The 15,050-nt window shown below is 47.3% G+C and overlaps 1 protein-coding gene across 3 annotated transcripts in view; it reads left to right on the top strand.

Moving 5' to 3' along the window:
• PEX14 (peroxisomal biogenesis factor 14) overlaps positions 1–15,050 on the top strand; it is a 135,774-nt gene that overhangs the window by 111,002 nt on the left and 9,722 nt on the right. For all 3 annotated transcript variants that reach the window (XM_061160423.1, XM_061160422.1, XM_061160421.1), the window contains exon 5: positions 14,241–14,326. In XM_061160423.1, coding sequence (XP_061016406.1) covers positions 14,241–14,326 — 86 coding nt within the window. The remainder of the gene's footprint in view (positions 1–14,240; positions 14,327–15,050) is intronic.

The raw sequence follows: 15,050 nt of genomic DNA, 5'->3' as shown, positions 1-15,050 counted from the left end.
TCTTAAATATCCTCCCCCCGCCTCGGCCCCCACCTACTGTCTTCGATAAACAGTTTAGGCTTTTTTGAAGACTGCCCTACAGCTTCAATTGTCTCTTCTTAAAATAGGATGTAAATGTCTGAGGTTGGTGAAAGGCTTTGACATTTCATTAGAACTCCTGAGAGAGAAAATGTGTTCTTTCTCAGTCTGTTTTCCCTCTGGCCTGTTTAGTAACAGAAACTTAGCCTTGATTGTCCCAGGTCCCTGAGCAAGCATTTACTGATGAATGCCCGCTATGTGCCAGGTGTTGTGTGGGACCCCGGGGATGGGACGATTGAGGTGTGGCTGGTCACTCCCTCCAGCCCCCCTGTCCAGTAGGAAAGGCGGTTAGGGGAACACAGCAGTGCTGTGAGGTCAGCCCAGGGGAGGCTGGTGGGATGGACAAGGTGAAGGGCACTTCAGAGAGCGGGAGGGGCCTAACTGGACCTGGGGCACGATGGCTGCCCTGACTAGACAGGATGGACCCGAACGTCCAGGCTAAAGCGAAGCCACATGGACGTGAATCCATGTGATGGTCAGAGTGGCTGCACCATGGGATGGGAGTATCAGAAGAGACGACCTGAGAAGAAGGTGACAGCCAGGTCATCACCCTGACGGAGGACAGTCAAAATCACATAGACTTTGTACTTGGAGATGCATCGTCTAATTATTCATGAGGCTGTATTACCCTTTTGACCGTATAATTCTTAGACTGATATTAAAATTATTTGTACCATCCGAGCAGGTGCTGCATGGGGAATTAGAGAAGACACCCTGGGGTTGTGCTGAATGGGGCAGGTGTAACTCCCTTTCAAATGCCTCCATCCCGACTGGGCCTGGGGCGCCCCTTGCCTCCGTTAGTCCCCTGCTTGCCACCACACAGGGCTGAAACCAATTAAGCTATGAGTTCCTTGAGTTTAGAGGGTTTTGTTTTTGTTTTTAATCTATGGCCCGAGGCTCTGACTTAGCAGGTGTTCTGGAAACATCTGTTAAATAAATAAATGGTGGTGGACATGTGCTTGAGAATTGAAAGGTGCCGGGTGATATCCTCAACTTAAGGTGGGGGGCCGGGTGTGCTGCCCAGGTAGCCAGTCATTGAGGCCTCCTGCGTCCTCTGGGCCCGACAGCTGTGGAAGTAGAGGACAGGCCTTGCTAACCCATGCCATGTTGTATGGTGTGAATGGTAAGAGCTTTCGGGATTTAAGAACAAAGGAAACCCTCAGGGTGCTGGTCTCAGGCCAGGCCTTATGGAGGAGACAGGTCTGCGGAAGCATCTAGAAGTAGGGGTGGGGGGCGGTGGAAGTGGATCTAGAAGAGACTGTAAATGGAGGTGCTGTGGACGGCCTCCCTGTTCCCACCAAGAAATAAAAGGGGAGGAATCTCCTGTTTCTCTCTCTCCCATTTCTCTGTCAGTTTAGCACACAGATTTCACCCTCTATACTGCATTAAGAGTTACTGGTTTGCTGATAGAGGAAGCATTTCTCTAATTTTGAGGAAACTGTTTTTCTTCTTCTGTCCCCGTGACTCGCTGAGAGTAGCAGCTCTTCAAGGGCCGGCTCCGGTCTGTTTTCCTTGCTTTCTGTTATGCTCAGTGTGGTGCCTTGTGGGTGCTGAGTAAACACCATATGTGGTTATTGAAAACCATCAGCATTACCTTAAACTATCGAGTGGAGAAATCCTCTCCTTAGATTTCTTAGACCACTGACAGAGTATTTGGTGCTGGAGGTAGCTGGGATCATGGCTGTGCTAACAGTGCAGCCTGTGTTAGTTGTATAAGATTCTGCAATGAACAAATTTGGTTTAAACAAAACAGAAACCTCTTTCTCTGAGTAAACATAGGCAGTCAAGGCTGCTGCACTGGCTCTGTGGTCCTCAGGGACCCTGGCATCGCTCACACCTGGCAGTCATGTAGCTTGTACTCCAGTGAGACTGTTGCAGCGCCAGCTGTCCCCTCTGCTCTCCACAAGCAAGAATGGGGAGAAGGAAGGAAAAGGGCAAGTCACCTTCTAAGGACACTTCCTGGAAGTCACCCACATACCTTCCCTCTGGTCCCCATTGGCTGGAAGTCAACCTTGGAGCCATGCCTTTCTGCATGAAGTCTGAGAAATGTAGTCCTTATCCTGCTGGGTATGTTCTCAGTGTTCATATTCCATAGAAAGGTTGAGTTGGAATCAATACTAAGTTCAGGATAGTGGTTACTTCTGAGTGGAGAGGAAGATGTGGCTAGCTTCTGTGGTGTTTGGAAAGTTTTAACTGATTAAGTGGGTGGGTTTAGGATTGCTAATCTTACTATCATGTTTCATAACTTATCTAAATGTTGTATTCTTTTATATGTGTCAAATAATACAGGGTACATTTTAAAAGTTGATTTAGAACTCTCACCTTTTGCTTCTTCGCTTGATGCCAGCTGCTTCACTGAGCAGAGAGAGAACTTAGAGCCCACCCTGCTGGGTATTGTTTCAGTCACTGCTGACTTCCTTTAGTTCTGTCTTTTAAAAAGCAAACACCCTTTTCCAACAACATGAGACAACTCTACTCATGAATGTCACCAGATGGTAGATATGAAATCAGGTTGATTATATTCTTTGCAGCTGAAGATGGGGAAGCTCTATACAGTCAGCAAAAAAGAGACCAGGAGCTGTCTGTGGCTCAGATCATGAACTCCTTATTGCAAAATTCAGACTTAAATTGAATAAAGTAGGGAAAACCATTAGACCATTCAGGTGTGACCTAAATCAAATCCCTTACGTTATACAGTGGAAGTGACAAACAGATTCAAGGGATTAGATCTGATAGAGTGTCTGAAGAACTATGGATAGAAGTTTGTAACATTGTACAGAGGCAGAGATCAAAACCATCCCCAAGAAAAAGAAAGGCAAAATGGTTGTCTGAGGAGGCCTTACAAATAGCAGAGAAAGGAAGAGAAGCTAAAGACAAGGGAGAAAAAGAAAGATATATCCATCTGAATGCAGAGTTCCAAAGAATAGCAAGGAGAGAGAAGAAAGCCTTCCTGAGTGATCAATGCAAGAAATAGAGGAGAACAATAGAATGAGAAAGACTAGAGATCTCTTCAAGAGAATTAGAGATACTAAGGGAGCATTTCATGGAAAGATGGACACAATAAAGGACTGAAATGGTGTGGACCTAACAAAAGCAGAAGATATTAAGAAGAGTTGGCAAGAATACACAGAAGAACTATATAGGAAAGATCTCATTGACTTGCGTAACCACGATGGTGTGGCTACTCACCTAGAGTCAGACATCCTGGAGTGTGAAAACACGTGGGCCTTAGGAAGCTTTACTACGAACAAAGCTAGTGGAGGTGATGAAATTCCAGCTGAGCTATCTCAAATCCTAAAAGATGATGCTGTTAAAGTGCCGCACTCAATATGACAGCAAATTTGGAAAACTCAGCAGTGGCCACAGGACTGGAAAAGGTCAGTTTTCATTCCAATCCCAAAGAAGGGCAATGCCAAAGAATGTTCAAACTACCGCACAATTGCACTCATCTCACATGCTACCAAAGTAATGCTCAAAATCCTCTAAACCTGGCTTCAACAGTACATGAACTGAGAACTTCCAGATGTACAAGCTGGATTTGGAAAAGACAAAGGAACCAGAGATCAAATTGCCAACATCCACTGCATCATAGAAAAAGCAAGAGAATTCCAGAAAAACATCTACTTCTGCTTTATTGACTACATTAAAGCCTTTGGCTGTGTGGATCACAACAAACTGTGGAAGATTCTTAAATAATTGGGAATACCAGACCACCTTACCTGCCTCTTGAGAAACCTGTGTGCAGGTCAAGAATCAACAGTTAGAACCAAACATGGAACAATGGACTGGTTCCAAATTGGGAAAGGAGTATGTCAAGGCTGTATATTGTCACCCTGCCTATATATATGCAGAGTACCTAATGCAAAATGCTGGGCTGGATGAAACATAAACTGGAATCAAGATTGCTGGGAGAAATATCAGTAACCTCAGATATGCAAATAATACCATCCTCATGGCAGAAAGCAAAGAGGAACTAAAGAGCCTCTTGATGAAGGTGAAAGAGGAGAGTGAAAAAGCTGGCTTAAAACTCAGCATTCAAAAAACTAAGGTCATGTCATCCAGTCCCATCACTCCATGGCAAATAGATGAGGAAACAATGGAAGCAGTGAGAGTCTTTATTTTTGGGGGCCCCAAAATCCCTGCAGATGATGATTGCAGCCTTGAAATTAGAAGATGCTTATTCCTTGGAAGAGAAGCAAAGACAAACCTAGACAATATATTAAAAAGCAAAGATATTACTTTGCCAACAAAGGTCTGTATAGTCAAAGCTGTGGTTTTTCCAGTAATCATATATCGGTGTGAGAGTTGGACCATAAAGAAGGCTAATCGCCGAAGAATTGTTGCTTTTGAGCTGTGGTGTTGGAGAAGACTCTTAAGAGTCCCTTGGTCTACAAGGAGATCAATCCTTAAGGAAATCAGTCCTCAATATTCATTGGAAGGACTGATGCTGAAGCTCCAATACTTTGTCCACCTGATGCGAAGAACTGACTCATTGGAAAAGACCATGATGCTGGGAACGATTGAAGGCAGGAGGAGAAGGGGACGACAGAGGACTAGATGGCTGGATGGCATCACAGACTGAATGAACATGAGTTTGAGCAAGCTCTGGGAGATGATGAAGGACAGGGAAGTCTGCCACGCTGCATTCCGTGGGGTTGCAAAGAGTCGGACACAGCTGAGTGACTGAACAACAGCTCTTTTTAAAAAAAAAAAAAAAATTCTGAACAGACTTTAAAGGACAACTTTATTGACGTACGGGGCTTCCCAGGTGGTGCTAGTGGTAAAGAATCCACCTGCCAATGCAGAGGACATAAGAGATGGATTTGACCCCCGGGTCAGGAAGATCCCCTAGAGGAGGGCATGGCAACGTACTCCAGTATTTTTACCTGGAGAATCCCGTGGACAGAGGAGCCTGACATGCTATGGTCCATGCAGTCACAACTGAAGCAACTTAGCACACATAGTGAGGTATGTTTTACATAAAATAATGCACCCATTTTTGTTGTACAATTTGAGTTTTGACAAGTGTACACTCCCCTGTGGCTGTTATGATCATTTTGTGGAGCATTTCTGGTACCCCAGAAGATTCCCCATGACCTGTTCCCAGCTAGCACATCCTGTCCTGACTCTGGGGGAACCCCTGGTCTGCTTTCTGTTGCTGCCCATTAGACTCCTCTGTCCTAGTTTTGTGTGAAGAAAATCATGTCATATGTCCTCTCTCATGTCTGGTTTCTTTCACTCAGCATCATGTATTTGAGATCCATCTAAGTTGTTGAACAGATCAGAAATTCCTGCCTTTATCACAGAGCCGTGTCCCGTGGTAAGGATGCTCTGTGGTTTGTGTGTCCATTTACCATTGATGGACTTTAGGCTTTGGACTGTTTTCAGTGTTGAGCTGTTACGAGCTGTTTTTAAACATTTGTGTACAAGTCTTCCTATGTTTTTGTTTCTCTTGTGTAAATGTCTGGGAGTGGAATTACTAGGTCATAGGTTAAGTGTAAGTTTCACTTTATAAGAAATAGCCAAACTGTTTTTCAAAGTGGTTGTACTGTTTTTCATTCCCATCTGTGGTGTACAAAAGCCCTAGTTATTACATATCCTCACTAACAGTTGATATTTTCTGTCTTTTTAATTTTAGCAACTTTCGTGTGTGTGTAGTGGAAACTTATAGTGGTTTGAGTTTACATTTCTGTGAAGATTAATAACGTTGAGCATCTTTTTATGTGCTTGTCCATTTACATATCTTTTTTTGTCAAGTGACTGTTTCAGTCTTTATCCATTTTAAATTATCTTATTATTGGGTTGGAAGAGTTCCTGTATATTCTGCATTCAAGTTCTTTGTCAGATATATGCCTGGTTAGTATTTCCTCCCAGTCTGTGGCTAGCTTTTTCTTTTGCTTTTGCTTTACGTTGCCTTTTTGAAAAACAAGAAATTTAAGATTTGATGACATTCATTTATCTTTTTTTCCCCCAACAATTCATGGTTTTTGTGCCCTAGCTACGAAGCCTTTGCTTACCCTAAGGTTAGAAAGATTTTCTCCTGTGTATTTTTCTTGAAGTTTCATTGTTTTTGCTTTTCTGTTGAGATTGTGATTCACTCTCAGTTAATTTTTTTGTGTGTGTAATGTGAAGGTCAAGGTTCATGTTTTCCTGATGGCTATCATGTTGTGTCACCACCAAAGGTTAAAAACATTGTCCTGTCCCTGTTGAGTTATGTGTCCCTTTATCAAAATGCAGTTGTTTATATATTCATCCATCTGTTTATAGCCTTACTTAAAATTTTCTAAGTTGTTGAGGTATATTTTACATATTATTAAACTCACCCATTTTAAATGTCCAGTTCAGTGATTTTAGGAACTTTACGAAGAGATACATACCAGTTTTAGAGCACTTTCGTCCCCCAGATGAGCTCCTTTGTGCCCACTTACTGTTACTCTCACCTTCAGCTCCACTGAAAGTAGGTGACCACTCACCTACTTTCCACCACTGTAAGTTTACCTTTGCTGAATATGTCAGGTAAACAGAATCAAACAGAATGTCATACCTTGTATGCGCCTGCTTTCAGCTGGCATATTTTTGAGATTCTCCATGTGATAGTATGTAGCACTGTTTCCATCCTTCCTGTTTCTAAACAGTATTCCGTTGTACAGCTGGACCACATTTTGTCCATCAGTTCACCAGTTGGTGGGCGTTTAGGCTGTTTCCGATTTTGGCTACAGGACTCAAGATGCTGAGGACGTGTGTGGACGTCCATTCTCATTCCCCCTGGGTGACCATCTAGGAGTACGATTGCTTGGTCAGACGGCAGTCTTATGTTTCTGTATTCTTAATTTTTTTTTTCCAATCAGCTTTTTTGAAGTATAATTTATACACAATATAATTAGTCCTTTTCAAGTGTACAGTTTGATGAGTTGTACATATCATAACTCAATTAACTCATGTAACCGACACCAAGTTTCGTGTGAAACTATAACTAAACACTAAAATTTCATTTAGATGGGCTCATACAGCACAGTCTTTTGTGTCGTCACGTAACACTTTTGAGATTGATCCAGGTAATGAATGTTTTAGGTTCTGTGAGCTACATCTTTCTGTCACATATACCATTCCCCCCTCATCCTTTAAAAATATGAAAACTGTTCTGAACTCACAGCTGAACAAAAGCACGATGGGACTTGGCAAGGTCGCCAGGGTTTGCTAATTCCTATGACTTTGCTGTATGGTTGTTTCACAACTTGTTTATCCATTGACTGTTGATGTCTGTTTGGATTGTTGCCCATTTAGGGCTATTATGAATAATGCTTTCATGACATTCACGTGTAAGAAGACTCTGTGTGCACAGATATTTCCTTTCTTTTAAGTAAATACCTAGGGGTGGAATGCCTTAGTCACATGCTGGGTGTATATTTAACTTTGTACGATATTGTTAAAACTATTTTCCAAAGTGGTTGTGCTATTTTCCATTCCCATCAGCAAGGTGTGAGAATTTCAGTAGTTCCACATTCTTGTCAACACTTGGTATTCTCAGTTTTTTAAGTTTAACCATTCTACCATTTAGGTAATAGAATCTCATTATAATTTTGTGTTTCTGTAATGACTGATGATGTCAGGCATATTGTCATGTGCTTAGTGGCCATTCATGTCTCTTTTGTGAAGTGTCTATTCCAATCTACTGCCCAGTCTTTTTTTAAAAAATCACCTTGTTTGTCTTTTTTATTATTCAGTTGCAAAAGCTCTTTGTATATTTTAGTTACAGGTCCTTGATCAGATATATGTTTTGCAGATGTTTTCTTCCAGCCTACAGGGATATATTCTTGATAGGGCTTTTTTGAAAAGCAAAAGTTAATTTTTCTTTTTTTTTTAATTTTTGGCCACACCGTGTGGCATACTGGATCTTAGTTCTCAGACCAGGGCTCGAACCCCTGCCCCCTGCAGCAGAAATGCAGAGTATGAACCACTTGATGCTAAGGAAGTCCCCAAAAGTTTAAAATTTTTATGATGTCCATTTTATCTTTTTTTTTTCTTTATGGTTCATGGTTTTTGTATTTAAGATATCTTTGTCTACCCCCAGGTTGTGAAGATTTTCTTCTGTTTTTTTCTGTTTTCTTACTGAAGCACTATAGTTTTTGCTTTTTGGTTTAGGTACATGATCTGTTTTGAGTTCACTTTTACGTATGGCGTAAGGAAATGATCAAGGTTCATTTTTACCCCTCCTATGGATATATCCAGTTGTCCCAGCACAATTGTTGTGAGATTATTCTTTTCCCATAGAACTACCTTGGCTTCTGTGTCAAAAATCAGTTTACCATTCAAGTGTGAGTCTGTTTCTGGACTCTTCTAAATTCTTACCGTTTAATTAGAGCTCATATTTTTTAATCTTTGGGTGAGGTTGCGGATATGCCTCTCAGTGTCCTTCCTGCCTAAAGATGACACTGCTGATAGTGTTGCAGCCCATGAGAAGTGGGAAAGATCGTCTTTCACAGGATATTCATGCGAAGACAGGCCTTGGATTTCCAGGTGTGACTGCTCTTGAGCTGCTGTAGCGCCCTCAGCTTTCCAGGCGGTCTGGGTGCTTCTGTTCGGAGCCGAGCTGCTCCGTTTCTCGTCTCTGTGCTCTGGGTCGGTTTGTCTTTCTGGCCACTGCCAGCCGTCCTCAGTTCAGCCTGTGGTGCCGTTCAGCTGATCATCAGTCTCCCTGTGCCTTTAGCCTACCAGTCCTTTGCTGTAACAAGCACTGATTTGGCAGACTGGCTTTATTCCAGGACCTTGCTGTGGATGAGCCTGTCTTATCATTTAATTTTCAGGGTGCCTTGCGAACAGAACTGATGGGATGATTTAAGAAGCTAGATCCACCACTGTGTAGTCGTGGCTGCAGCCTTGGTGAGCCATGCGATGGGGGTGGGGACCACAGCTAGACTTGCCCAGTGCCTGCCACTGCCCAGCCCTGTGCTCAGGCCACCAGCCTCCCCAGGGACTTGATAGATAGCGTCTCCATGTTGTCAGCCAGCACAGCCCTGGATACAGATTGTCTCAGCAAGATAGTTTCATGACAGCTTTCAGCTCTCTTTTGTTGATGCCCCTTCACTGGATCGTGGGATTTCTGTGGTGTCCGTGGGTCTCTGGCTTAGTGGTTTCAAGCTCAACATTGCTGTGTTGGGCGCGTGATTCCTGCCCTGCACGTGTTCTTATTTGATGATGTCTGTTCTCACCTGCAGGTGACAATCTCTTGGTAGATTGAGATATAGCTAAAGGAGCTGAGTAACGTTGGCTTAGGTGGTATTCAGTGAAGGGTTAGGGAGCTTGGGGTGCAGCCCTCCTGCCCCTGACCCAGCTGCCATACGCTATGGATTCACCCACAACCCGAGCCTCTGGGCAGGCAGGCCCTGGGGACACTGTCTGAGTTCAGGCCAGTTGATGGAGTCCTTGGGAGGGTAGGAAGGCATTGAGTTTCAAAGAGCTCAACCTCTGACCTTGTTGCAGCCTCAGACATGAAGGTGGTCCCGGAAATGCTCAGTTGTGCAGGATGAAAAATGCTCCACCATTGACTGTCTTCATCCCTGGCAGAGGCCAGCCTGTGAGGTGATGGTAAAGCCTTGGGCCTCCTGGGCAAGCTGGCAGGTCTCGCCTATTGGGCGAATGCTGGAGACGATTGGAATCTGAATGATAGTAAAACTACCATTGTCCCTGGGTTCTTTAAATGTGGCAAAGCTCTCCACCTTCAGTCAAATGGCCTGCACTTGCAAAGAAGAGAAAGCTGTCCTTCGGGAGACTCATCTGGTGGGTGGTGTGGAAGCTCCTTGCCTGCTTGGCCGGGGTCTGCCTTGTGTGTAGGTGGGCATCGTGTCAGCCTGGAGGCGCTGAAGCTGTTGGAAGAGCTCGTTCATTCCACTTCTCTTACTTCTGAGCTGGAGCAGACGAGCAACTGGCCCTGTGTTCTGCCCTTGACTGTATTTTCTGGACATTTGGGAACATAGTGACAAGAAGCTGTATGTAGCTCCCAGGTGCCCTGGGCTCCCTCGCTGGGGGTTCACACTGGGCTTGGGAATGATTGGCCCCAGGGTGGGCAGCGCGAGGGCTCCAGGTGGTCATGGCGGGGGGTGCGAGCCAGTGTAGCGTCACGCTATGTGTCTTCTCCCTACCCTGGTCTGTACCCTTTGAAAGATGTGCAGCGGAAGAAGAGTTATCTCCTCCTTAGTTTTCCTCTTTTTTCATTTTGCCACAAGACAGGATTGTATCACACATCTCCAAAACGAGTAAAATGGCATTTCAGCTTCTTGTCTTTATAGACTCTCTGAACTTTAGGAAAGATCATTCTGGTCCCTTTTCATTAATAATGAAAACCAGGGGGCAATAAAATGTTCTTAACGCGAACACGGCAGAAACAAGGAGCAGCGCGGGGGTGAAGGTGCGGCCGGCAGGGAGCCACAGGTGTCTCCTGTGCTCCAGGAGGTCGCACTCTGCGGAAGGGGGAGCAGCTGTAGGAGGGGTCCTCATTCTCAGACCCCTGACCTGCCAGCGTCTGCTCAGCCTAGGCTCCAGTACCTGGAATGAGAGGCATACCCTGAGTGTTTGCAGGAAAGAAGAAGGATGCTGCAAACTTGGGGTTCTGGTCCAGTGCTCAGCCCAGTTGCAGCTGTGTTCTTGTAAGATGTTTAGTGGGCATTTAAGAAACCACTGGGGATACAACGTTCTGGGGATAGACGTGTGCCCACTTGGAATGCATTCTCTGGGGTTCGGGCAGCACTGAGGGGCTGTTCTGGGGGTGGATTGAAGCCCCACGGAACAGTGACTCTTTTGAAAAGTGCCACGGTTACTCTGTCTCACTATTTCCGCCTAAAAACGAGCTTGCACTGGATTTTGGAACCAAGACACCCAGAACAGAGCAGGCTGGGATGAGACAGGTGCCTGCATGGAACTCGGAGCTTCTCAAGGTCACGATGAAAGGTCTGCCATGATGATCTCAAGAGTTTTCCATTTCACGAGCAGTTGTGACCTATCTGAGTCGCTCCACATCAGAGGAGGGTGTTCTGTGCAGGTCAGAGCAGGAGGGCGCCCTTCTGGGGCCAGTGTGTATGTAGACGTGGTCCTGAGTGTCCCTGCTCAACCCTGGAGGGGAGGGGAGAGCCCTGGCTCACCATGACCCAAACCCCTGAGTCCATAAAAGAGTAGATGGATAAGTTTATGTAAACAGGAAAACAGTGCATGCCACAAAGGCAGACCAGAAGCAGAGTCAAAAGAAAAATATACTAGGAAAAATTTTGACAACTTCTGTCATAGACAGAGGGCTCATTTCCTTGTTGTATAAGAAGGTTCCATGAATTGATGAAGGAAATTAATAAAGAAATAGAGTAGAAAAGTAGGGAGCATATAGTTACCAAAATGGAGATGCAGATGAAAAGATGCTCACTCCTCACTTGTAATAAGATAAATGCAAATTAAAGCTAGAGTGAAGTTTTTTTTTTTTTTTTTTTTTTTGGCTCTAGTATTAGCAGAAATCTATGTGTGTGATTAACCCATTACATTGGGGTGGCTGTGAATGAACTGGTTCAAACCCCAGGGAGCACAGTTCGGCAAGCTGTCTCACAACTGCTGGTACATGTACCTCTGACCCAGCCTGCCAGGAGTTCACATTTGCAGATGGCCTTTTACATGGATGTGAGAGGCTGTGTGTACACGCTTACTGATGGCAGCTTTGTGTGAAACAGGAAGAGACTAGAAATCATCTAAATGTCCATCTGCAGGGAGTTTGTTTAATGGAATATTATGCAGCTTTAGCCAAAAAGAAGAATGAGAGGTGGGGAAAAGGGAAGGAAAATAATGCCTGTACGTGTTGCCTCATGTTTGCATAAGAATTCTTGGCTGGATAAAGACGACACTATGAGCACAGAGGTTCGTGGTGGTGGAGGAAGCCTCTTTGCAGTAGACTGACATGTGCTGCATGATGTTTAGACCACATGCGTGTGTATGTGCGTGAGTGCTTAGTCGTATCCGATTCTTTGTGACCCCATGGACTATAGCTCACCAGGCTCCTCTGTCCATGGGATTCTCCAGCAAGAATACTAGAATGGGTTGCCATTTCCTCCGAAAGGGTTCTTCCCGAGCCAGGGATCGAACCCGAGTCTCTTGCTTCTCTGGCATTGGCAAGCGGATTCTTTACCACTGACCACCTGGGAAGCCCAGACCATGTGCATGTGTTACCTATTCAGAAACTGTAAACCAGAGAAGGGAGTTGATCGCAGTCTGTGCAGGAGACTTTGGGGTTGGGCCCCATTGAGAAACTTAAGTGGAATCCACAGGCGGGTGGGGGGTGGGGGTAGGGCAAGAAGAGACTCTTCCAGCCTCCTCCATCACTGTCGTCTCTGTCTCCATCTCCTGAGAGCCCCTCTCAGCAGCTCAGGGAGCGGGGAGCATCTCCCTCATTCCCAATCGAGGTCTTTGCCTCGTGGGTCCCCAGTCAGACCGGGTGCCAGCAGCCCCTCCTCCCCACGTGCCCACATCCAGCAGGGACTTTCAGAACCACTGCCTCTTGCTCTCCTTCAGTTGTGAAGCGCCAGGACGTGGCCAGTACCTGCAGGCCCAGGGGAGGGAGGGGATGGCTGCAGCCACAGGTGTCCGTCTGTGGGGAGACAAGGCCTTCAGCCGGGCCCGGCCACATGTGAGTTCCCGCGAGTGTGGTGGCTCGTCGTCCCCCGCCTCTCCCAGGCTCCCCTCCCAGTCTCAGGTCCTTGTCATGTGCACACACCTCGGGTGCAAACCTTGAGTCACGTTCCCTGGTGCCAAGGTTGAGTCCACAGACTGAGGGTGTCCTGCACCACTGACGGTTCTGGAGAAAGTGGCCCTTGCCCCCCCCCATACCCCCATGACTGGTCCCTTGAGAGACGGCCGCTGGGCAGCCTGGATGTGGCCCCTCCATTGGACATTCCAGATGGAGCTCGTGCTTTCCTGTGCACCTCCCAGAGTCACCAGGTGTCAGATCAGATTATGGACCTGAAAACACATCGTGAGCAGTTCATGTGGAAGTTGTGGAGTAGAAAACTCTCCTCCCCACTTTGGAGCTAGGATTTCACTCAGGGGTTGGAGGGGCTTTGTGCTGAAGGGCCCGTTCCTGTGTAGACCAGCTGCCCATGTCCAGATCCCTAAGACCTTCCATCCTGGGCCTGTCCCACTTGCCTTTGGTGGCCCTGGTGGTAGTCTCTTCCTGCTTTCTCGCCTCCACAGCCCCCACCCCCCGTAGCTGTCCACGGTGCTCCCCATGTCGTTCTTCCAAAGCACAGAGCCAACCACGTTACTCCCTGATTCAGAGCCATCAGCAACCCCGCTGCTTGTGAAGCGACGGCTAGGTTCCTTGCGTGCATTCTCTTCCAGGCCCGGCCTTTCCCACCTTTCCCCTCACCACGACCCCCATCCCCTCTCTGGTCTCTCTGTCTCTTGGCCTGCAATGCCCCCTCCTTGGGAAGGCCCAGGGGCTCCCCCGTCTGCTTAAGCACAGGTCAACCCCAGCCCTTGCACTTCCTAGTCCCCCACCTGGAGCACTGTGCCCTGAGACCCCACAGGTCTCGGCATTGTCCTCCACTGAGGCCCCACCATCCCCCTCTCACCGTGTCCTGTCTGTGTGCTCGGTCCCTCTCTGGCATCACCTCATTGAGTTGTGTGTGGGCTGCCCGTCTCTCCAGGTGCACTTGAGTGAGAGCAGAACAGAGCAAGACAGCAGTCTGGCCACCACTGCCCCCTGTGCCCTCAGCACCACCGTGTACACTGTTGGAGCCTCATAAAGCCGAACAGGCAGTGACACAGCCTCTGGCCCCGACCCTCAGGTGGCTCCCAGCTCATATAGGAAGCATGTGGACGTGTGTGCATGCACAAGCCAGGTGCTACGGCACCCTCACTGGATCCTTTATTCCTCAAGCGTGGAGCCTATGCCCAGGTCTTTAGATTGCCTCTGCCGTTCTCCCCCTACCCCCGCCTCAGTCCCTTGAGACAGCACCCCACTGCAGGCACAGCACAGTCTGGAGGCCCAGGAGGAGGAGGGAGACAGCCGAGCCCCATTCTGATGCTCACCCCCCATCTGAGCATGAGACACACCCCGACTGAGACAAGGAGCCTCTGCCCCCGGGGGATGCCAGGGCCTCTCCTCCTGACCCCAGCTTTTCTCCTGACCCCAGGCCCTGCAGGCTCCCGGTGGAGAGACTACAGCGCCTTGGCCATCATCATGGCAGGGATCGCGTTTGGCTTTCACCAGCTCTACAAGGTAAGCCGCCCTCCCCGCACCCCCTTGGTGCTGCCCTGAGCGTGGGGACATCAGTGGGCCTGCATGTAGAGGCTGAGTGCCCAGATGAACGTGCTCTTTAGAGGGGCGTCCGGGTCAAATCCTGGTCCTGCCCCCACCCAGGTGGGTGTGCTCAGGGCCTTCAGACCCGCCTCACCTACAGAATCTCTCCTCCAAGTCCCTGCCTGCTGCACAGGGTGACAGGGCCCATGACGCAGAGCCATGTCAAGTACTGAGGATGTTGCCCAGCATGCTCTGAGCAGGCTGGACCCTCTTAAGAGACAGAACAATGTGCAGTTAAGACCACAGAGGCTGGAGCCTGGCTGCCAGTGTCACATCCTGGCCCGGCCACTCGGCAGCTGTGTGACTGCAGGCTCAGCGGGCTCACCTGTAAAACAGGACAGTAGGATCTACCTCAAGAGGCTGTGGTGATGCTCACAGCGGTGGGGCTCCTGTGGAAAGGACTGTGTTCCCAGCACGTTGCAGGTGCTCTGTACCCTCTTGTTTCACCTGAGTATTTAACACCAGCTTTGAGAAACTCAGTGTGATCATATTTACTAGTTTTTCCTCCTGTATATTTTGTTGGCTTCCATGTAAATCTAGGGTTTTTCCACAGTCTTTTCCACAGCCCTCAGGGCCCCAGAGTTCACTGCTTCCAGCAGAGCCGCAGGCGTGAAGTAACATTTACTTCCTTGACACCAGATCC

This window comes from Dama dama, chromosome 14, assembly GCF_033118175.1.
Source record: "Dama dama isolate Ldn47 chromosome 14, ASM3311817v1, whole genome shotgun sequence".
Classification (NCBI taxonomy): Eukaryota; Metazoa; Chordata; class Mammalia; order Artiodactyla; family Cervidae; genus Dama; species Dama dama.
Note: the sequence above shows the minus strand (reverse complement) of the source record. Positions and strands in the feature narration are given on the sequence as shown.